We start from the raw sequence: 24,378 nt of genomic DNA, 5'->3' as shown, positions 1-24,378 counted from the left end.
GTGGGGTGTTATGTATGTGCATTGTGGCCTGACTAAATTTGTATTCGTTCATGGGAAGTTCTAAGTGTTTGTTGACAAAAGAAACTATGTATCTAGTTGGATTTGAATCTGAGACATCTGGTTAAGGATGAAGGAATGAGTACATACCACTCAATTTCTATGTTTTTTATTTATTTATCGTGTGGGTTGTTATGTATGTGCATTGTGGCCTGACTAAATTTGTATTCGTGCATGAGAAGTTCTAAGTGTTTGTTGACAAAAGAAACTATGTATATAGTAGGATTTGAATCGGAGACATTTGGTTAAGGATGAAGGAATGAGTACTTACCACTCAATTTCTATGTATTATCTTTTTTTTTTTTAAAAGAAAATTGATTTGTTGTTTGATGTTCTGTAAGTGCATTGAGGCCTAGGCAAAGAGAACTCGTGCTAGAATGTGAAACATCTGGTTAAGGATGAAGGAGTAGTTATCACTCAATTTTCATGTTAACTCGGATTCAGAATTTAAATGTTATGTGTTTGATGTTTATGTTCTTGTTCAGAGCATGTTTGTTTGATTTACTTTTTATTTTAATTGTTTTTTCATGTATATTTGTGCTCTGCTTGAAGGGAAGCCTTGAAGTAACTGATAAAGTTGTTGTCATGTGACAAGGAGGTTATAGGGTTCAAGCCTTGGAAACGGCCTCTGACAGATTTGCAAGGTAAGGCTGCGTGCGATACACCCTTATGGTGGGCCCTTCCCGGGACCCTGCGCATAGCGGGAGCTTTAGTGCACCGAGCTGCCCTTATTTGTGCTATGTCTCGAAAATGATGGGTTCAGTTGAATCTGTTGTTTACATTATCCATTTGTCACTATAAAGATGAAGTACTTTGTCATTCAATTTCTATGTTTGTCATAACAATTTATGAACAATGGGAGACGAACCTAACTCATAAATTTCGAATCCTAGATAAGCTGCTTGAGATGTATCTCCGATATGAATCTCTACATTAATCGATCATTCAATCACTAGCTAGTTGGAGATTAGGGGCAGATACACAGCGTATTGTGTGGATTCGGTAGAACCAATAGCCTTAGCCTAGACCTCATTATATATATGTTGAGAAATGCGCTAAGTACATGTACTATACATGTGTTTCCTTTGCTGCAGTTACTGTGTTATGTGTTGTCGATACTTGTTCTCTTCTTGTTAGAGTGGGTAAAAGTCTCAGATTTGGTTGGGGAATGGACTGGCGGTATGTTTATATGGACTTGGACAATCCTCCTTTCATGAGCTAGCGTTTGGGATTGAGTTAGACCCAAGATCCATTTCTTTATCAAGGTATCAGATCTAGGTCCATTCTCGTTTGGGCTCCCTGTCCACGCGCCAGTTAGGCCCTGGGCACGGAGGGGGTATTGAAGTGGGTGAAAATCCCACATTGGTTGGGGATTGGACTAGTGGTTTGCTTATATGGGCTTGGATAATTCTCTCCTCTTAAGCTATCTTTGAGGTTGCGTTAGACCCAGGTGTCATCTTTACATGATATCAGAGGCAGGTCCATCCCCGTTTAGTCTCCCGGTCCACGCTCCAGTTGGGCTCTGAGCGCTCTCGATCCACACATTAGTTGGGCTCTAGGCGGTTTGCTTATATGGAGTTGGGAAATCCTCCACTCATGAGCAATGAGCGCTCTCGATTCACACATTAGCTGGGCTCTAGGCGGTTTGCTTATATGGACTAGGGCAATCCTCCACTCATGAGCAATATGAATCTCTACATTATAATAGTGTTACATGCATTTTTTTTTTTTCGAGGAATGTTTTACTTTCTGATTGTTCGGTGTGATGATCAATCAGAGCTCTGGAAAATCATCGGTGTTGGAAAGCATCGTAGGTAGAGATTTTCTGCCTCGTGGATCAGGTAATTTTACTATTTTTGGAATTGCACCTTAATATCATAAAAATCATGTGTCGAAAGTCTGATTTATGATTATTGATTAGTAGAAGCGCAATGCCGAAAAAATGACTTATCTTGTAGTACTTCTAGCTAGTGGTCCAATGATTCCGTTTTCATTGGAACGTCTTCTGTAGACATAATACATAGATAGACACCTTAACTCGGCCTCAACTGGCAACGAAACACTCCAACTTTGAGAATACACATCCAGACACCTCAACTGGTCCCCACTGTGTCTCGTGGACACATGATGTTGACGTGACACATAAATTTTGAAGTGTCTAGATGATCATTTTATAAGTTGGAGTATTTGACAAGTATACACGAGTTGAGGTATCTAGATGTACATCAGTTGAGGTCAACTGACATAGTAGATACGAGTTGAGGTATCTATGTATTATGCCGCTCTCAATCTCAAATATGTTGGCGTCAGCTACATGAATTCTCTATATCCATTTTTCTCACATCACGCCATTGGCATTTGTCTTTCTGCTAATTTCCTTTTCCCTATATTGCGATATGGTTCGCTTTATACTTGTTCTAATTTAGTTTTTTTTTTTCTGTTGAAATTTGAAAGGCATCGTCACAAGGAGGCCGTTGGTTCTTCAACTCCATAAGACTGATGGAGGGGCTGAATATGCAGAGTTTCTGCATGCTCCGAAAAAGAAGTTCCCCGAGTTCGGTTAGTTTGACAGTACACGAAACTTACTTTCTTTTATCATTGTATTTCAGTTTTCGTGTAGTCGATTACCTAATCATGAAAGACCACGAGGTAGGGGCAGAGACGAATTCAGGATTAAACTTTGAGATAAGCATCCAGTAACCCCCCGAACTATAGCCAAAGTTGCTACGACACACTCCAACTTCACAGATGAACTCAAATTTTAGCGTATTTTTGTCCGTCTTTTGTGCTAACGTGGCACCTTTATTACATAAAATGGGGCCCACGTCACAAATGCCACCTCAGCTAAAAATACTGACAAAAGATGCCACATCAGGTAAAAAGGATGACAGAAATACGCTAAAATTTAGTTCGAGGGTAATAGGACCCCTGTGAAGTTGGAGTGTGTCGTAGCAAATTTGATCATAGTTCAGGAGGGTACTAGATGCTTTACTCTTAAACTTTTCATTCATTGACATTTGATGTTTGTTAATGCAGCTGCGGTACGTCAAGAGATTGCAGATGAGACGGACCGAATTACAGGAAAGACCAAGCAAATTTCAAATGTTCCAATTCACCTTAGTATTTTTTCTCCTAACGGTACGTGTTCTTCATCTTTGCCGGCTTACTGCATCTTGCTTACGTCTAAGTTACTTGGAATCTCCAAAAATGCTGTCGGATCCTCCAAAAATGCAGTACTTTTGAAGGATCTGACATGCACCCGACGACATTTTTGAAGAGTCAGAGCAACATAGGCTTACGTTGATAGAACTTGGACAATTCTTGGGGTATGGGTATAGTCGAAGTTGACCATCTTTGTTATGGCACATCATTATGAGTTGTATGTTTTTATCGTTCCCTGTCTGCTTTTCGTGAACTGTGAATACCTATATTGACACTATCAGGTGCTTGTTTTGCGTTACAGTGGTAGATTTAACGCTCATTGATCTTCCTGGATTGACAAAGGTTGCTGTAGGTGAGCACGAAATCACTTTTTTCCTATAGGTATCGAAAAGGAGCCAATCTTCCTGTGCTGCTGCAATATTTAGCTGTTAACGATATTGAATAAATCTTGAACTATGTAGAGGGACAACCAGAGAGCATCGTTGAAGATATTGAAATGATGGTTCGCTCTTACGTGGAGAAAGTAAGTCTACATTCAAGATGGAATAACTTACTATTTCAAATGTGACCAGGCGGTCACGGGTTCAAACCTTGGAAACAGCCTCTGGCAGAAATGCAAGGTAAGGCTGCGTACAATACACCCCTGTGGTGGGGCCCTTCCTAAACCCTGCGCATAGCGGGAGCTTTAGTGCACCGGGCTGTCCTTTATTAGCATTTGGCTTTTTGCTAACTAGGGGCGGAGCCAGGTATCCCCCGCCGGCTGAAAATTTTACACTATTTATACAAGGTTAAAATTATCTTTTTGGTATATATAGTAGATGTTAAAACCCCTTCGGCTTCTTTCTGTGTATACTTCATCATATTTTGAACCCCCTCAGTTAAAATTCTGGCTTCGCCACTGCTGCCAATAGTGGCAATTCACTTGTGCAACGTTACAACATCGTCATTTGAATACAGTATAGTTTTTGCTGCAAGAAATGTAAGCTGTTACTTACCTAGATAAGCGATGGAACTAAGACCTGTCCACACTTCTTACTGATTGCTACTACAACAGCGGCATACATGTAAGTGCTTACTGTTATAACCACTCGAACATTCTCCTATTATTCGACACTTGGAAGTGATGCGATGTCTTAAATCGCGCAGTATGCTTATTGATGGACAGGTTAACCTCACTAGTGTTTCTTAGCAACAATACTCAGAGAAACAAGACCTGTCCAAATACTCATGCTCTTACTGTCCACGTAACGTGAACCCTCTCCTATCACTTTGCACGAGATGACCACTTAGCTGGCACTAGACCTCATAAACCTTTTGTTATGAATCGGACAAAACAAGCAAACCACAAGCAAAAGGAAAAACAAGAACACACAGATTTACGTGGAAATCCTTGTGAGATAAACTACGGGCAGAGGCAGAGGAATTCACTATAACGGAGAGGAGTACAATGTGGAGAAGATAGTCTCAATTTAGTGTATATGAGAACAACCTGAAACAGCCCACTAAATGCACTTATAAGTCCTAGGTCCAAAAACATACAGGTCCATACCCCATGAAAAATCACAAACATGGGTCGCACCGCGAACTTTTCAGGGCCGGATCAATAAAATTTGGGTCACAAACTCTAACACCTTTCATATCAGTTGTTATGTGCTTGTCATGAATGAGTATGTTAGATACAATGAGTTCAGCTGTCGAATCTCATTGATCGATGTAATATAAAGCCAATGCGAGTTATCATGCGCAGTCTATAACCAGCTTAACTTGTTGTTTGTGCTAGCCAAATTGCATCATCTTGGCTATTTCTCCGGCCAATCAAGATATTGCAACTTCTGATGCAATAAAGCTCTCCAGAGAAGTCGATCCTTCAGGTACTATAGTGAGATATGCTCATTTTGCAGAATCGAGTGTCTAACATCGAGTTATCTGATTGTATACATATTCCATTTTCATATTTCAGGTGAAAGAACCTTTGGCGTTATAACAAAACTTGATTTGATGGATAAAGGAACCAATGCGTTGGATGTATGACCGATTCCTTTTTCAGAAGTTGCTCGAATTATACTCCCTCCGGTCCAAAATAATTGATGTTTTAGACTTAAATACCTTCTTGGTTTTGTGAAACATCAATTATTTTGGACCGGAGGGAGAACAAGATTGTGATTGTTGCAAAACTTATTGATTTTTAGTTTTATTGATGTTTAAGGTACTCGAGGGTCGAGCATACAAGCTCCAACATCCATGGGTTGGAATTGTCAATCGATCGCAGGCTGATATCAACAAGAATGTCGATATGATGGCTGCTCGTAGGAAGGAGGTGGAATACTTCGAGTCGAGTCCTGAATATGGGCATCTTGCTCATAAAATGGGAGCTGAATATCTGGCAAAACTTTTATCCAAGGTTGGTTTTCCCTTTTTGACTTTCAAATATTTCCGTTTGGGTTAAGAATTTAAAGGCGTGATACACAAACAGACAGTAAAACTTGGCCTCAGCTGGCGAGTGAATGCTCCAACTTTGAATATGCATATCTAGACACACTCAGCTCGTCTCCACTGTGTCAATTGAATACTCCGACTTACAAAATGATCATCTAGACACCTCCAAAATTTATGTAGCGTCAGGTGGGTCGAGATGCGATGTCAATCACATCGGGTGGAGCCATTCTCCCAGAGCAAAGCTTGAAGCAAGGGTCAAAACTTTAGGCGGGGGCCTCTGGCTCAGGATCAGGTGAGGGCGCTAGAGGGGGCGTTAGCTCTTCGACAGAACCAAGCTTGCCCGCGGCCAACCCAGGTGATCGGTCCAAGATCGAACGAGCCTTGGATCAACTTGAATTGGCCAAGATTAAAGAACAAAAAGATCGCTTGACCGATGTCCACGTGGCACAATGGAGACGAGTTGGAGTGTTTAGTTGCCAGTTGAGACCAAGTTGACGTATCTAGACATGCATTCTCAAAGCTGAAGCACTTACTTGCCGGATGAAGCCAAGTTCAATTCCCCGAATTACCATTATTAACCTTTTGATGTCACCTTTTTGAAATTTTAGCACTTGGAGACTGTGATCAGACAGAGAATACCAAGCATTATTGCTCTGATAAACAAGACAATTGATGAGCTTAATGCTGAGTTAGACCGAATTGGCCGTCCTGTTGGTGAAGACGGAGGGGTAATGAACAGTAAGCCGTTAAATACAAGACTAATGGTAACCTGGATCTACTTGTCTTGTTGAAGAAATTGCTTCTTTCTACAGGCACAACTATACACAATCCTGGAAATGTGCCGTGCATTCGACCGAATTTTTAGGGAACATCTGGAAGGAGGGTAATGTCCAACTTCATTCATTTCATTCATTCTGTCCATTGTTCTTTGTAAGAAATGGTTAGTTTTGAGGGTGTAAACTAACTACATTCCAACTGGTAGTTTGTTTACATGAGTTTTCGATCTGTACTTTTACCGTATACTGTCACTGTGAATTCCTTGTACCTCGATTATTGTATATAGTTTTCCTGTTGTTTTGTTATAATCTGTTGATTCTTGTGCTTTCGCTAGCAGTGTTAGTTTGTTTTGCATACTGTAGTAGTTTATATGCTTTTATGTTCTGTGTTTGTTATACTGTTATCTGTTATGAGCCGGAGGTCTATCGGAGACAACCTCTCTACTTCATCTGAGGTAGTGGTATGGTCTACGTACACTTTACCCTCCCCAGACTCCATTATGTGGGAATACACTGGGTATGTTGCTGTTGTTGTTGTGGCTGAGGGTCTACTGGAAATAGCTTCCCCACCTCTGAGATCGGGGTAAAGTTTGTGTAGACTGTACCCTTCCCCAAATCTCACGTTATCTAGCTGCCACACACGCGCACTGCATTGAAAAGCATGTTATAACCGAGTCTCACGTTATCTAGCTTCCACACACGCGCACTGCATTGAAAGGCATGTTATAACCGAGTTTACTGGCTTACTGTGCGTCGATGAACTAATAAACCATCGAGTGAAGGGTGAAAAACACACCTCAAGTATCCCGGTTTTCCATGTTTCATAACCTGAACTATCAGGTGTGTACGTTTCCTACATGAACTATCGCCAACTATTTATCAAAACACGTCTCAAGTACCATTATTTGTTTGACTTTCGTACCTTACCTTACCTCTACCTTGAAGGTAGAGAGATTGTTTCTGATAGACCCTTAGCTCAAGGAAATCTATTCATCTGAAGTGCTACAATTTCTTTTCTGTTTTTGCAGGAGGCCAGGAGGCGATAGAATATACGGTGTCTTTGATCATCAGTTACCAGCTGCTCTTAAGAAGCTTCCGTTTGATCGTCATCTTTCAACGAGTAATGTCAAAAAGGTTATTTCCGAAGCAGATGGATACCAGCCTCACTTGATTGCTCCTGAACAAGGTTACAGAAGGCTAATCGATGGATCGCTTGGCTTCTTCAAAGGCCCTGCTGAAGCCTCAGTTGATGCAGTAAAGTTACTAAATTCTAATTCCTGTTTCTCATTTTTGTCTCGTTACGCACCCTTCTTATAGAGATAAACGCGCTTTCACATCTTCTTAAAAGAGAGAAACTCACACACACGTAATTTTCTCTTTACAGAAGATGATAGATACTTGGTTCAATATGCTTCATTTGTATTTCTATTGCAGCCTGCTAATTTGTGTGGACTCTTCAATTTCGATGCCGCACCTGTGTCGGATTCTTCAGAAATACAATAGTTTTGGCGAATCCGACATGCACCCATTGACAATTTTGAAGAGTCCGAGCAACATAGCCAGCCTGTACCTATGAATGTTAAATTACTTATATACTACTCCCTCCGTTTCAATTTGTTTGTCTTACTTTCCGTTTTAGTCCGTTTCTAACAGAATGACTCTTTCCCTTTTTGGCAACTCTTTAGTTCCAACTTCCCATATGACATGTCTAAGACCACAAGATTCGATAGTTTTCTTTACTTTCTTAAACTCCGTGTCAAGTCAAAAACCATACAAACAAATCCAAATCGAGGGAGTACTATTTTGGTTTGGATTTTTCGTGAAGCCGTTGGGTTTAACATGTATCATGGTAGAGTTTTACGCTAAGTTACGCGGACTGTTCACTTTTGATGCCACACCCGTGTGGATTCTCCAAAAACACACTAGTTTTGGCGAATCTGACACGTATTCGCTGACATTATTGAAGAGTCCGAGCAACATAGGTTTTACGTCTTCAACGATAAACGCTTTTCTTTTCGTTTGTTTGCAGGTGCATTCCATACTGAAAGAACTTGTGAGGAAGTCACTTGCAGAAACACAGGTAAAAGAGAGGGTCTTCTTGTAAACCTTGCTCCGATGAGCGATATTATGTTGTTTTTCCCAGATGATTTAACCCAAAAATATACTCCCTCCGTCCGCGATTATGAACCTGAAAATGTTAGGTCAATCGAAACATGACAGGTGACATTAAGGATAGGACGATAGTAATTCTAACGTAGAATCCATATGCAGGAACTGAAGCGTTTTCCATCGCTTCAATCTGATATTGCAGCAGCAGCAAATGAGGCTCTTGACAGATTTCGTGATGAAAGTCGAAAGACAGTTTCACGGCTAGTAGAGATGGAGTCTTCTTACCTGACAGTTGAATTCTTTCGTAAGCTTCAGACTGAACCAGAAAAACTGCCCGCAAAAGAATCAAAAGAATCACAGGCACAAGCACAGGCAGCTTCAAATGTAGACCGGTATTCAGATAATCATCTAAGGAGGATCGGCAAGTATCAGATTACACGCCTTTTTAATTCAGTCGATAAACTTTTTTCGTGAACTGAATAAGAAGATCACACACTTCTCATTGTGAAAGTCCACCACATTTTCGATAAGCAGTAATCAGTACTCCCTCCATTTCAATTTGCTCGTCTTGTTTTTACACTGGGTATGTTGTTGTTGTATGTTGGTTTTTTCTTGGTACGGAGTTTCAGTTCTGGATCTCGTGGTCTAAAACTAAAGATACGTGGAATGTACCAAAACGCCCTTCAATCTTGTGGTCTTAAATATGCCATATGGAAAGTTAGAACGAAAAAGTTGCCAAAAAAGGCAAGAGTCATTCTTCCTGAAATGGACTAAAAAGGAAAGTAAGACAGACGAACAAATTGAAACGGAGGGAGTATATTGCATTGCATGTGGATACGTTTAGTGAAACTAGTGGTGATAGTTTATTTTGCATACCGTATTAGTTTATATGCATTTATGTTTTGTGTTTGTTATACTGTTATTGGTCCTAAGCCAGGGGTCTATCGGAAATAGCCTCTCTACTTCACCTGAGGTAGTGGTATGGTTTGCGTACACTCTACCCTCCCTAGACCCCACTACCCTCCCAACAACACATTTGTTGTTGTTGTTCGTATGAAATAATGAAATCGACTTAGATAAATTGCGTCTAATTTTGTTGCTTTCATCTGCAACAGGATCAAATGTGTCTGCATATATCAATATGGTCTGTGAAACCTTGAGGAATACTATTCCAAAGGCAGTTGTCTTTTGTCAAGTCAGAGAAGCAAAGAGATCACTGTTAAATCATTTCTATTCGCAAATCGGAAGGAGAGAGGTAAAGTTTTCGAGACTTACTACTTGTTTTCCTCTTCTATTCAAAGTTTTCGCTTTCTCCTCCTGCATTTCTGTTTGAACATCTTGTCATTACGAACATCATTTGATGCTCTGACTCCTAAAAAACGCGATAGAATAACGTGATAGAATATGACTTAGAGATGCTAACGCAAACTCCATTTTCATCTGATATCAGGGGCGGAGCTACATATAAGGTAGGGGGTTCATCCGATACTGTATATACATGGTTAAAATTATTTTTTATGTATATATAGTAGATGTCGAACCCCCTTTGGTTAGTTCGTATATTCACTTGTGAACCCTCTTGGTGTCAATCCTGGCTCCGCTACTATCTGATATGTCAATATCGATAACTTTTAATATCTGAACAGAATAAGATGAGGATAATAGGTATAAATTTACTGAATCCCTAGATGTTTTATGAGAGAACATTAGCCCATAGAGGGAAACTGTTTTGTTGGCCAGGGCAGCGCTAGCGGGTGCGAGGGGGTTCATCTGAATCCCGCTTAAGGTCAAAATTATTCAAGTGATGAGCCAAAAATACACCTAAAGTATCTCGATTTTTTGAGTTTCATGCCTGAACTATCAGGCGTGCGAGTTTCCTACCCGAACTACCTCAACTATTAGTAGTTGTTCTCTTTTCTTAACTAAAAGACGGTGATACTTCGGCTAGGAAATGAGAACAACTGATAGTTGTAGCATTTTGACAAATAGTTGATCATAGTTAAAGTAAGAAAAATGAATAGCTAATAGTTCAGGTAGGAAACTCGCAAAAACATGACCTATAGGCGTGTTTTTGACCATTAACTCAAATTATTTTTATGTATATGTAATAGACGCCCAATCCCCTTTGGCTTCTTTATGTGTTTATCTCTTTAGATTTTGAATCCCCTTAGTGAAAATCCTAGCTCAGACACTGATCGCTAATGTAAGGTAGATAGATACTTGACATTTGTATGCAACGAAATGTCATATTCTCTATGAATGTACATTTAGTGAAAATCCTGGCTGAGACACTGATCGTTAATGTAAGGTAAACGGATAGCACTAAATCCTGGCTCAGACACTCTGATCGTTAATGTAAGGTAAACGGATAGATACTTGACATTTCTATGCAACGAAATGTCATATTCCCTATGAATGTACACTTAGTGAAAATCCTGGCTCAGACACTGATAGTTAATGTAAGGTAAACTGATAGATACTTGACATTTCGTTATTTCTATGTAACGAAATGTCATATTCTCTATGAATGTACAGAAGGAGCAGCTGGGAAAAATGCTGGACGAGGATCCTGCGCTAATGGGAAAGAGAGAGACCATAGCGAAAAGGCTCGAGCTATATAAGTCGGCCAGAGATGAGATTGATGCAGTCGCGTGGAAATGATGAATCCCAGTTTATACTTCGCGAAAAAGATACACGCTATCTGGAAAGAAAAAAAAAAGTTTCTCATATTCCAGATAGCGTATAAAATAAAGTTGTAGGAGATGAAAGCATTGTTATCGCGTGGAGGCATGTTCTTTTCTCGATGCCAATATACCTTCTTGCAACGATTTCAGATCCAAACAAAGTTTCAGACGAAAATTTCTTTTAAGAAAATCGCGTTATATTCTTTCATTTTTTGTAATTTTGAGGCATTGATAGTTTGATTTTGCTTCTGTTGATGAGCAGCATCATATGCCAGGAAATAAAAATGAACTGTTTATGTTATATGTAGTATATGTTACTTAGCTTAGAATAAGATTTTATTTGTTGTTGTTGTTTTGGAGTAGAATCCCTGTATCCACGAGGTAGGAGTAAGGTCTGTGTACACTGTTTACTAGACCCCACATGTGGGGGTCGTTTGTTGTTGTTTTGGAGCAGCCGCTTAATATCCACGAGATAAGAGTAAGATCTGTGTACACTATATTGTCGACCCCACGTGGGGTTTGTTGTTGTTTTGGAGCAGCCTTTTTATATCCACGAGATAGGAGTAAGGTCTGCGTACACTGTATTCTCGACCCCACATGTGATTACGCTGGATATGTTGTTGATTTGAAATGGTGAAAACTGTATTCTTCTTGTTACAGTTATTAAACAGCACAAACAATCAGACTTCAATGAGTTATGATGGAATTGTAATGAGTTATGATGGAATTGTTTTTGTAATACCAGTGACATAAATGAACCAAACTTTCTATGGCAGCGGCCTAGATGAGCTAAATTTATAACGAATGGCGTAGATGAGCAATTTTCAATAGTTCGATGGCATATTTGAGTCTTTTCCCTTTAAAATATAATTGCGAGCAGTCTTGGTTCATTAAATTTGTCAAAAGTGAACTTTGTCTTTCAACAAATATTTAAAAAACTCCGCCTGTTTGATTCGACGGGAACTCACAATTGGAGTAACTGATAAAGTTGTTGTCATCTGACCAAGAGGTCACGGGGTTTAAGCCTTAGAAACAGCCTCGGGCAAAAATACAAGGTAATGCAAGGTTGCGTACAATGGACCCTTTGTGGTCGGACCCTATCCGGACCCTATGAATAGGGGGAGCTTTAGTGGAAAAAAATAATAATCATGAAGTTTATGAGCATGAAATTATATTGGCTAAAGGATAATATACAAATTAAGAATCAGAAATGAGTGAATAGAACATATAGATACAAAGCATAAAAGCATAAACATTCCAAAGACACCAAAAGGAAACTACAAACAGCAAGATCAAAAGCTTATTTACACGAGCTGTGTAAAGTACTCGAATCTACGGCATGGTGTATTCCAGTGTCTACAAAGTGGAATCGTTCCTGAAGAAAACACGAAGATATATAAATTCTGCGGAAATTTAACTAACCAGATCATGCCTCAGAATCTTGCTTGCTTGCTAAGCACAATTCATACAATTCGTTAAGAATCCATTCTTCCCCGGTATGGCCTCCTAGGACCAAGACCCTTGTTCCTCCAACCACGCACGTGCTATGACCCCAAGCGAACTTTGGAGGTTGCCCGGGTACATTGAGAGTCCTCCATAACGGTTTTTCCTCTGAAGGATCGAGTAGAAATAGTTGTGAAGGAGAGTGAAGTCCGGCAATTGAACCTCCGAAAATGATAATCCGTCCACAAGGCATGGTTACAGCAACGTGATCAAGTCTAGGAGGAGGAACCACAGCATTTTGACTTCCGACTCCAGTGAACGCCCCACATTCAAGTTGCCTCCATTGTGGTCTTTCGTCCTCCAAATCTATAGTGTATGATTCACCTGATCTTAAGCGCAAGTGACCACTTTTGGCGAGGCCACCAAACATAAGAATTTTTGTCTTGCCATAAGCTGAGAGTGAGTGTCCCAATCTAGATGGAGGAGCCCACGTAGTAGGAATTTCTCTCCAGGTAGGTTTGTCATTGGTGAGATCCAACAAATACGTGTCACTGAGAAGTACCCCCGCATCTGTGCATCCACCTGAAACAACTAACTTTGAGCCTTCCATCGTGCACGAGCTGTGCCAAGATCTAGGAAGAGGGGGAGTTCCACCGGACACTTCTTTCCATGTAGGCTGTTTAGCATCTAAATCAAGAACAAATACGTCATTAAGCAATCCCTGCCTCCCACATCCACCAAACACCACCAACCAGGAACCATTAAGACACGACAGAGTATGGCCCCAACGTCCTGGTGGTGATGATTTGACACTCACTCGTCGCCACTCTGGATTAGCAGCATCAAGATTGAGAACAAATGTGTCATCCATTGGCTGCATATTAACACCTTCCCCTCCAAATAACACCAGCCTGTTCCCTGCAGCACATGCGCTGAAGTTACAGCGTGAAGGCTCTACGGCTCCTCTAACTGTCAGTTTCTTCCAACAAACTGCTTCGAGAGTAGTTAGCTCCCTAGCCAGACGGCCCCAAGCTAACTTCTTTGTCATGTGTTCCAGCACACCCGTGACATCAGCTCCCCATGCATTTTGACAGACCATTTTCCTCACATGCTCATTTTTCGTCAATTGGCGTATCCTTCTACAAACAGAACCAATGGATGCAACATCCCTTGGCGTCAATCGAGATAAAATGTTGTGAGCTAGAACTTCATCAGAGAGCTGAAGAATACCACATATTTCACGGTGCTGACAATGCAATAAATTACCGCTTTTAATGGAGTATTCGCTGAACTCCTCACAATGAGGCTGACAAGTTTCTTTGAAAACGGGATACGACACAGTATTCAGGTCAATTTTTGCTTCAGAAAACATTTGAATCCCTATAATATGAGTCACTGTGCCATCATCACTATGTATCGGTGCTAGCCTTAGCCTGTTCACAAGAGGCGTGCCGTCTTTTCTAAAGTTGAGAAGCTCCCCTTGGAAATCAACACCTTCTTCAAGACATCTTCTGATCTCAGAAACAACAACAGGATCCACCAAAGGATGCCGCCTTTGAGCGCGTGGATCTCTAAATTGTAAAAACCGACTGAAAATAATTCAGCAAACGTGTCAAGATTCCTCAAATAGTAAATGATGTCATCATATAGTAGATCATTATATGGATGCTTCACTATTAGTAATTTTGAAGTCAATGGTAAATGCAAGAGAGGAGTTTATCTAAATATGTCCACAGCTTAAATTATCCAGAGATATAAAAATCCATCAATCAAACTAAAAAAAAAAAAGAGAAACATTAAAGAAGAAGAATCAGATATAAAAACTGTATTGAACTAAAAGAATTGACAATGTCAAGGGACAGAAAAAGTTGCAATTGATTTTCTAATATACTAGTGGTAGGTTGTCCTTTACTGAGTAGTAAAAACGTATATTTTGACTATACTTTAATCCTTGTGACGGAAAAACAATACCAAAAAACGAACATGATGATAGTCTACAGGACAATCATAATAATAGTAATGATAAACTGTAGTTGTAAACTGGTTTACATATCTGAACAAGTTATGATGGAGTGGTAACCATATTTTGAAGTCAAATCCTCGCCATTATTTTTTCTTTGAATCTATAAATCTTAATTAAATCAAGAGGATATACAAATCACCCCCAAATCCATCCAAACAGCTTCAATTCAAGCGCCACTGTGACACAGAACTTCTTTATGTCACATAGTTTTGAAGACGCTTTATTCCGTCAGTACCTCATCCTTTTAATTACATAAAGAGGCATAGATTTGTAAACTTTCGTTACCCTAAATCACAGTGTTTAAGCCATTATGAGCTCTACTTTCAACATTAGCTTATCCGTTGTGAAACACATCTTAAAAGAACTAGAGATTTGAATAAAGCACCTGAAACAACCCACTAGCGATTCAAGTTGCTGCCGTATTTGCAACTGCTTAGACCAATAAAATTTTCACAAAAAGGTAACTCTTTTATTATTTTTGTAGTCTGAGCTCCCATTCAATAGTAAAATTCAGTTTTTAGGATTGTTATTCGGATCATAGATATTAAACTTTTTCCTCTCAACTTAGTTGTTGAAGATGCAACTCTGTTTAATTATCCTATGTGTTCAGTAGAAGAATTACTTTTACTTACCACCCCCCCCCCCTCCCCGGTCCCTCCCCCTCCCCCAAAGCACACACAAACAAAAGCAGCCATACCCAAATCAAAACCTGAAAAAGAAAAGGAACTCCCAATATCGGGCTTCAGTAGTCCAATCCTTCATTACATTAAGGATGCTCTTTGACAAGTACTGGTCTGCGAGACAAACGGCAATAACATGAACATAGAGTCGACTTTCTAACAGACATTCTCATTGGATCTTGTGTGATTGGTTGAACGTGATTCGGTACTGTTAAAGAGCAAGAAACAAAATATGCTGCTAGATCTAGTGTAGAAGCAAAAAATCGAACCACGCAATGGCAATGTGACCTTATATGAGTAAAACAACTAAGAATTGTAGTTTGCAAATAAACAAAAAAAGTGGAAATTTTTAGAATAAATTCATTCAAAGCTACTCAAAAGGAGAAAAAAATCTAGCTCGAATTTTCCACCTTAAAATTTTCAGCATTTGCATTTCCAACCCCTACATTTTGTCCCAGTACAATCTAAATCGCCAAAATCAGCTCCAATATACAGTTAAAATAAGCTCAAACCAGCTAACTCTTTTGATAACCATAGTATCTGGGCCACTTTGCAAACATCTCGACTAACTCCACATATACCTACCACCTCCTGCCAGCAATAGTTACTACTTACTAGATAGCTTTGTCCACCACTAATGCTAGGACACCTAGTGTTTACCGTTTCCTATCTCTATTAAGATTTAAACTTGAGACCTTACGGTCCTCAATTCATTTCATTGACCACCAGACCACACATCGGTGAAACTCAGATCAGCTAATTTCACCCAAAAAAGGAACTACAAAAAACCCACGTTGGACCAACTTGTATGCACCTCAACTAATTTCACGAGAAACCTCTCACCTCCCGCCAGCAATAAGTACCAGGTAACACTGTCAACCACCAAGGCTAAGACGCCTAGTGTTTCTTTGTCTCTAAGCTAAGATCTAAACCTACGACCTCACGGTTCTTACTCATTTCATTGGCCACCAGACCAAACCCTTAGTACAACAACTTATATCAGCTAATTTTACCAATCAAACTACACAAAACCCTACATTTTGTTCAGCTTACAAATCTATATCGCCAAAATATACAGCTAAAATAAGCTCAAATTAGCTAATTTTTGATAGCCATGGTATTTGGGCCAGTTTGTGCACACCTCCACTAATTCCACATGATACATGATACATTAAAAAGGGAAGACTGGCGCACTAAAGTTTCCGCTATGCATAGGGTCCGAGGAAGAGCCCCACCATAAGGGTGTATTGTACGCAGTCTTGCCTTGTATTTCTGCCAAAGTTTGTTTCGAAGGCTTGAACCTGTGATCTCCTGGTCACATGGCAACAACTTTACCAGTTACTCCAACGCTCCCTTTCAACAATATGAACTAAGTAACTCTGTCCACCAATGCTAGGACACCTGCTGATTGTTGATTTTTTATCTGTGCTGAGATGTGAACCCGATAGCTCATAGTTCTCAACCGACTTAATTGACTACTAGACCACACAACTGGTGCAATTCCGATCAACTAATTCTATGGATACATGTCAACTCTCACCATCAATAGGTACAAGATAACACTATCCACCACTAACGCTAGGACGCCTAGTGTTCTTGTTGTCTTTTCTAAGACTTGAACCGGAGACCTCACAATTCTCAACTCATTTCATTGACTACTACACCACACCCTTAACGCAACTCAGACCAGCTAATTCTACGGACACAAGTCAACTCTCACCAACAATAAGTACCAGATAACTCTGTCCACCACTAACGCTAGGACGCCTAGTGCTTCTTTGTCTCCTCTGATACTTGAAACTGAGACCTCACAATTCTCAACTCATTTCATTGACTACTACACCACATCCTTAGAGCAACTCAGACCAGCTAATTTCACCAATCAAACTCACAAAACCCTAACAATTAAGCTCAAAAACAACACAAAACTCCAAATATTCACTAAATTTCACTAAAGAGTAACAAAAAACTTACCAGTTGCGACCAAGCACTTCATCAGCACGATAACCAGTAGAGATTTCAAAAACAGTATTCACATAAATAACAGGAAGATCAGGATCTAAAGCATCCGATACAACAATCGAAGAAGGCGTAGTCAAAGGATAAAAAAATCCAACGGGCTGTGAACAAGGTACTCCAATATTATCACCAATTTCTTCGTCATCATTATCATGCTCGTCATCTTCATCTGAATCGTCATCTTCACCGATGAATTGTTCATAGTCATCGTCTATCTCTCCTTCTCCGTAGTCGTGTTCTTCCTTTGCTCCTCCTTCTTGTTGTTTTTCCATGTTAAATGTGCATTTCAATCTCTTTCCTCTTGCTCTATTCTCTTCTTCTTCCTCCTCTACTTTCTTCACCCCCATTTTTGTTTTTTAAAAAAAATAAAAAAATTTTGGGAGACAAATGAAAATATCTGGTGAAGCTAGAGATATGTTGTAGATATGTTTGTAGTGGTTTTGTTGGATAAATGGACATGATTTTCAACTTATTTACACAAATGTCAAAATAAAACACAAAGAAACTGTTATGGACCAAATTTGGTACTATGAAACATTTTCTTTTGGCTAATGGCATCAAGCGAAAATTTACTTAAATCCCTAAACTAAGGTATGTTCCTATCAGATCCTAAAACCTTTGAATTTTGTTTCAATTAAGTATTTTTTACCTATGTGGCACTGCACATGCAGTGTCATCGTGGGAGGCGCGTGAGATGCATTTTTCTTACTAATTTACGAATAAAAAGATGTCAAGTGGCATTGAGGGCCCAAAATTTTTTTAATAACAATTTTTTTTTAAAACAATAAAGACCCAAAAAGCATTAGAGGGCGCCAATATTTTTTTTTGATAAAACTGAATTTAAGAATAATTCTGTTTTTTATTTTCATCTTTTAAAAAATTTATAATTTCTTTTTAATAATTAGTTTTTTATTTTTATTTTTTAAATAATTTTATAATTATTTTTTCATAATTTAGATCCTCAATGCCATTTTTTATTTTCATTTTAAAAAGTTTTTAAATTTTTTTAATAATTATTTTTTTATTTTTTAAATAATTTTTTAATAATTAATTTCCTTTTTTAAAAAATTATATTTTTTTTAAATAATAAGTTTTTTATTTTTATTTTTTAAATATTTTTAAAATTATTTTTTCATAATTTATATCCTCAATGCCATTTTTATTTTCATTTTTTAAAAATTTTTTAAAATGTTTAATAATTATTTAAAAAAATAATTTTTTATAATTTATTTAATTTAAAAAAAATTATAATTTTTTTAAATAATAAATTTTTTATTTTTATTTTTTAAATAATTTTATAATTATTTTTTCCATAACTTGGATCCTCAATGCTTTTTATTTTCATTTTAAAAATTTTATATTTTTTTAATAATTAATTTTTTATTTTTAAAATAATTTTTTAATAATTTATTTCATTTTTTTAAAAAATTTTATAAATTTTTTTAATAATCAATTTTTTATTTTTATTTTAAAAATAATTTATATCCTCAATGCCATTTTTTATTTTTATTTTTTAAAAATTTTTATAATTTTTTTAATAATTAATTTTTTTAAAAAATAATTTTTTAATAATTTATTTCATTTTTTAAAAAAAATTATAATTTTTTTAAAATAATCAATTTTTTATTTTTATTTTTAAAATAATTTTAGAATTATTTTTTCATAATTTCCTCAATGCCATTTTTATATACTTTTTTGAAAAAAATTATAATTAATTTTTAATAATTATTGGACCCACAATGCCACGTGTCAGCTTTCAATTAGCTCGTTTTGCCACGTCATCGTGTGTGTACAACACACACTTTGAGCTTTTTGCTGATAGGGAAAAAAATGCCCAATTGAAACAAAATTCGGGGGGTTTAGGGGTCTGATAGTAACAGGCCTTAGTTGAGGGATCTAAGTGAATTTTCGTAACAAGTTTGAATGTCTGTCGATGACTTTGGCCTTTTCTTTTTTAGTGGCCTTCAACTTCGAATGTGCACAAGTGAGGGCGGAGCTATATGTATGATAGGAGTTCATCTAAACCCTCTTTGATGGAAAATTAAACTATATATATAGTTAAATTTATTTTTTATGTATATATAGTAGTTGTCGAACCTCCTTCGGTTAACTTTTATGTTCACTTATGAACCCCCTTGGTGAAAATCCTTGCTCCGCCATTGACATAAGTAATACTTAAATTTTATAAATTTGACAAGTAGAGAACTCATCCTATATGACATAATACACGTTCGACGTTTATACAAGTGTCAGAATGAAAGAGAACTCATGGTTATGGACCCGAATCTGTTAGGATGAAAAATTTTCTTTTGGGTATACGTAAATACGTTATTTAATTTGGCCTCGACTTATATATGTGATTTTCAACTTTGGATGTGCACATATAGACAGTTAAGGATTATGTGGTTGGGAAAGAGTTATCTCACCATATATATGAGATAACTTAGCTCATTACTATGATATAGATGACAGAATAAATAACTCTGGAGTTAAATTATACCTCCAACCAAACATTATCGTGAGACTGTTATACATTATACTTCACATCAAACGATTCCTTAAACTTGTATAAAGTAGAACAAGTAGACACACGAGTCCTATATGACATAATACATGTAGGACGCTACGTAGGACACGAATTGATCGCGCAAGATGCATGTTTCTACTTGTTTAACTTTATACAAGTTTAAGTGTTGTTTACGCACCAAAGTTGTAGAATCTAATGTAAGCTGAAGTCAAGTTAAATGATATATTATGCTATGTATTTTTTTGTGTAATTTTCTTTTTAAAAGAATTATCAAAGGTGTGGCAATTTTTGTTGATTAAAGAGTATTTATGAAGTATATTATAATTTGTATATATCTATCATGCACAAGTTACTTGAGAGAATATTCTTGTATTGAGAATCCATAGGCCATAGTTATGCTTCCATTTTATTATGAGTTAATACATAAAAATGACCCTAAACTTGATACCAAATTATAATTTTGACCTTAAACTTTGACAGTGCACAAATATGACCTTTAACTATTTAAAACTGCACAAATATGACCTGCAATCCTACGTGGCAAAACGCGTGTTCGACACGCAAAACTGGGTGCGTCCAGCTTAAAATCTAAGGGCATAATATATAAATATGACCTTAAACTTTGACAGTGCACAAATATGACCTTTAACTATTCAAAACTGCACAAGTATGACCTTTAAATGACTCTTCACTATTATTTTTTCATTATTTTTGGCTCAAAGATGAAAATGACATCTAATTTCTTTTGTCATCGCGAAAAAAGAGCAATATTGAAGATTTATCAATTAGGCGGGTCGCCTCATATGAAAAAATCTAGTGGGTATGTATATATATTATAAAACAGAGGACGAATTTAAGTTTTATAATATATTTCAATATTATTTATTTAAATATTAAATTAAAGATGAAACTATACTAATAATAAAAAAAATTATAGTTTTAATAAAACATTATTAAATTAACAACATTATTAAATTAACTTTATTAAGGATAGTAGTAGTAGTATATTAAATTAACGTAATTAAAATGTTATTAAATTAACGTTATTAAAACGTTATTAAATTAACGAGGGACGGACCTACGTGGTTGCCATGGGGTTCACCCGAACCCCCTCGGTAAAAAAATTACATTGTATATATATAAGATAGAAAATGTATACTTATGCATGTATATTAAAGTTGAACCACACGAAACAAGACACTTAGATAGCCCAATGGTGTTATTTGCTTTTCTTGGACGCTTCCTTCAATCTACTGTGCGGGTTCGATTTCTGCTAATGATTGTATTTTTTTTTAATTAAAAACAAGCTGGGTGCTGCTGCTATTGAAATAAATAATAATAATAATAATAATAATAATAATAATAATAATAATAATAATAATTTTTTTAAATTAAAAAAAGTTAGGTGCTGCTACTATAGAAATAAATAAAAAAATTATTATAATAATAATAATATTAACAATAATAATAATAATAATAATATTAATAATAATAATAATAATAATAATAATAATAATAATAATAATAAAAACGACGCCGTTTTAACACAAAAAGTAAAACTTTGACAGTGCACAAATATAACTTTTAACTATTCAAAACTGCACAAATATGACCTTTCTCCAAGCCAGCTCTTTTAATGACGTGGCATCGTGTGATTGGATTACCTTTCCACGTAGGCGCGAGTGAGACTTATGCATGGGGTTGTAAAATCTGAGGTCATATTTGTTCAAATTTTGAATAGTTAAAGGTCTTATTTGTGCACTATCAAAGTTTAAGGTTAAAGTTATAATTTAGTGTCAAGTTTAGGGTCATTTTTATGTATTAACTCTCTTATTATTGTGGGTAAACATTATAATTTAATTTGAGTGTGATAATAGATAAGTTAATAAAAATTTTGACGGTATCTGATAAAGTTTGATCATTTGATCAGAAAATTATAAATTTGAGATGTGAAAATAATTTCTTTTAATCATACAAAATAAATATATGTAGAATAGATCTTCGTGATTCAATTCTTCTCCGAGCTCCGTAAATACACACTTTGTAGTGCATTGGGCTGCAAAATCGATAATTATGGATGTCATTATCACACTTGACCTACTTGATTATATTTAAGGTTGAATTATTTACTAGAATTAAGGAACATAGGATTAGATTAGTGGTTAATTAATTAGATGTTCTAGCTACTTAAAAAATATATATATTTAAGTGGCCCCTAAGAATAAGTACTCGGGTACTAATTGATTCCTTGTTTTGGGTAAAGTATAAGCAAAGCCTTCAAATACCAATTATTTTTTTCACTCATTTTTGTTATATACTTTGGATTTAATTTAACGTAGTGCGCTAGTACTTATCAAAAGGAGTCTTAATGTCACTTTTTTGGGGTTGTTTGCTCGCTAAAAAAGAGGAGTCTAAAGTTTTTTTTAAAAGTGCAGGATTCGAAGAAGTATCGGATCACATGGATTTAATAGTTATTTGGCCATAAAAATTATTTTTTCTGGAATTGGAGTTGAAGATGAAGTTAGAGTTGAAGTTGTGTTTGGCCATGTCTTTTTTGAATTTTTTTTTTAGACTTTTGAAAAATATTTTTTAAATATGATTTTATGGCCTCAACTTTTAAAAATTATCAAAATTATCCAACTACTAATTTACCTACTAACATATAACCAAATGTTGAGAAAATAATTTATGTCTTCAACTGATAGAATAATTAACAACAAACTAATTATTATGATTGTTGTTCTTCTAAAATTTAAATAAAAATATTACAAGCACAAACTAAATAAGTTTATCTAACATAATCAATTGAATAGAGAAAAAATATATTTTGATAAATATGATTGATAGATATAAATATATTTTATATATTCTTAAATTTGTTGGTGAAAATTCTTAATTATTTTCACTTGAATTAATTATTCTATTGAATTTGGTCTTTTTAAAAAAAATACTGAATATAGTTAATAAGAGGAGTTTGTGTAAAAATTTAAAGATTGGGGTTATATGTAATAATAATGGAAGTGGAAAAAGGGTAAAACAACAAAAAGTTGTTTTCCTTTTTCGGAATTTAATTCCGGAATTGTTTTTCAAATTTTCATGGCCAAACACATAATTTCCAACTCCGTAAAAATTTTCTGGAAAAAAAGGAAAAATATCCATGATAAAACGGGCTCTTATTATAGGTCGTTTCCACAGCTTAAACCCGTAACCCACGGTCATATGCCACCAACTTGATCAATTACTCCAAGACTCCCCCTAAATCACAGACTAAGTTATCTCAAAATTATAGCTTTATCTCATCTTCTATATATGATATAATTTATTCCATTATTTAAGTATAAACAATGAATTAAGATAATTATGAGACTAAATAATATCTAATACTACATTAAAAAATAAAATAATTCGTGAAGTATCTCAAAATTATTGTTTTTATCTCACTAATCAAACTACTCAATGGTCAGAACATTTGAACATTTAAACATAAAAATTAATTTCTCAAAATCTTTTAATTAATTGGACAGTGGCATTTTGGTAGTTTATTGGGAGTTTTAGGGGCAAATGTAAAAGTAAAGACCAACACGTGGTTGAAAGATATTTTGAAGTGAAAATATCTAGGCCTAAATTTTGTTATTACAGGAAGTCCTCGTCATCAACAAGATATTTTAATGGGGTGACCCAATCGTCTATGTGGCGAGGAATAAAAACCGCCCATTCGACAACTCCTACGGACCTAGCTCCTCTTCATTTTCTCCAAAGTCTCCTTTCGATTAATGATATATGACTTAATTAAAATAAATGATTAAGATTTAATTTATTTTAAACTAAAATCTCAATCATGATTAATATAATAATTTATTAAATCAACTAAAATAGATTACTTATCAAATATTTCCTCTTAATTATTGCTCTTTAACTTTTTCTCATTCCCTTCAAATTTATCAATTCTAAAAAGCTCATAAATTACATAAGAAATAAAATGAGGGTCATTACTAAACCACTCATGAAACTATTATATATTTTTTTAAGACTTGTTAATTAACTTTAGTCCCTATAAGAAACAAGAGTAAAAGTAGCCTCAACACTACAAATATGTTCCATAACTTCTCTTCATTCTTCTTCTTGCAATAAACTATTATTAGCACACAACTAAAACTGAAAAATAATGAGATATGCACTTCAAGATCCATTACTAAAACTGAAAAATAATGAGATATGCACTTCAAGATCCATTACTTTATTTGTCGTTGGAAATGAGCGTGTAACTTTCTTTGTTATTCCTCCTTTGGCTTTCTTACTATAGATAGAACATTGTATTTTACTATTTTTAAAAAAATTTTTGTCACTTAAATTAATCATTTACTAGTTATTGCCTTTTATGTTAAGACATGTTAATTTCAAGAGCAGAGAATGAGAAAAATCTTGACCGTCTACAATTTATTAATGTTAAGGAGTTGGAGTG

General features: G+C 36.0%; 2 protein-coding genes across 2 annotated transcripts in view; one reads left to right on the top strand and one right to left on the bottom strand.

The window, feature by feature from the left end:
* LOC107838758 (phragmoplastin DRP1C) overlaps positions 1-11,716 on the top strand; it is a 15,345-nt gene extending 3,629 nt beyond the window's left edge. The window contains exons 2-16 of the mRNA XM_016681948.2: positions 1,835-1,898; positions 2,512-2,616; positions 3,094-3,195; positions 3,521-3,571; positions 3,681-3,742; positions 5,000-5,090; positions 5,180-5,244; positions 5,426-5,620; positions 6,264-6,383; positions 6,468-6,538; positions 7,460-7,685; positions 8,461-8,511; positions 8,703-8,961; positions 9,656-9,795; positions 11,076-11,716. Of these exons, the coding sequence (XP_016537434.2) occupies positions 1,835-1,898; positions 2,512-2,616; positions 3,094-3,195; positions 3,521-3,571; positions 3,681-3,742; positions 5,000-5,090; positions 5,180-5,244; positions 5,426-5,620; positions 6,264-6,383; positions 6,468-6,538; positions 7,460-7,685; positions 8,461-8,511; positions 8,703-8,961; positions 9,656-9,795; positions 11,076-11,201 (1,728 nt within the window). The 3' untranslated portion in view covers positions 11,202-11,716. The remainder of the gene's footprint in view (positions 1-1,834; positions 1,899-2,511; positions 2,617-3,093; positions 3,196-3,520; positions 3,572-3,680; positions 3,743-4,999; positions 5,091-5,179; positions 5,245-5,425; positions 5,621-6,263; positions 6,384-6,467; positions 6,539-7,459; positions 7,686-8,460; positions 8,512-8,702; positions 8,962-9,655; positions 9,796-11,075) is intronic.
* Positions 11,717-12,398: 682 nt separating this feature from the next.
* Positions 12,399-17,805, bottom strand: LOC107838759 (adagio protein 3). Its single transcript, XM_016681949.2, has 2 exons — positions 17,345-17,805; positions 12,399-14,256 (listed from the first exon to the last, which is right to left on the bottom strand). The coding sequence occupies exons 1-2, from the start codon at positions 17,734-17,736 to the stop codon at positions 12,651-12,653; spliced, it is 1,998 nt and encodes a 665-aa protein (XP_016537435.2). The 5' UTR covers positions 17,737-17,805; the 3' UTR covers positions 12,399-12,650.
* Between the last annotated feature and the right edge of the window lie 6,573 nt (positions 17,806-24,378).

This window comes from Capsicum annuum, chromosome 8 (genome assembly GCF_002878395.1).
Source record: "Capsicum annuum cultivar UCD-10X-F1 chromosome 8, UCD10Xv1.1, whole genome shotgun sequence".
Taxonomy (NCBI): domain Eukaryota; kingdom Viridiplantae; phylum Streptophyta; class Magnoliopsida; order Solanales; family Solanaceae; genus Capsicum; species Capsicum annuum.
Note: the sequence above shows the minus strand (reverse complement) of the source record. Positions and strands in the feature narration are given on the sequence as shown.

What these genes read in the sequence shown, in the direction of transcription:
- LOC107838759 (XM_016681949.2), bottom strand. Translation starts at nt 17,736, where the DNA reads ATGGGGGTGAAGAAAGTAGAGGAGGAAGAAGAAGAGAATAGAGCAAGA. An exon ending in GAAGTGCTTGGTCGCAACTG is followed by an intron (nt 14,257 to 17,344) that starts GTAAGTTTTTTG and finishes AATTATTTTCAG; the next exon opens with TCGGTTTTTACAATTTAGAG.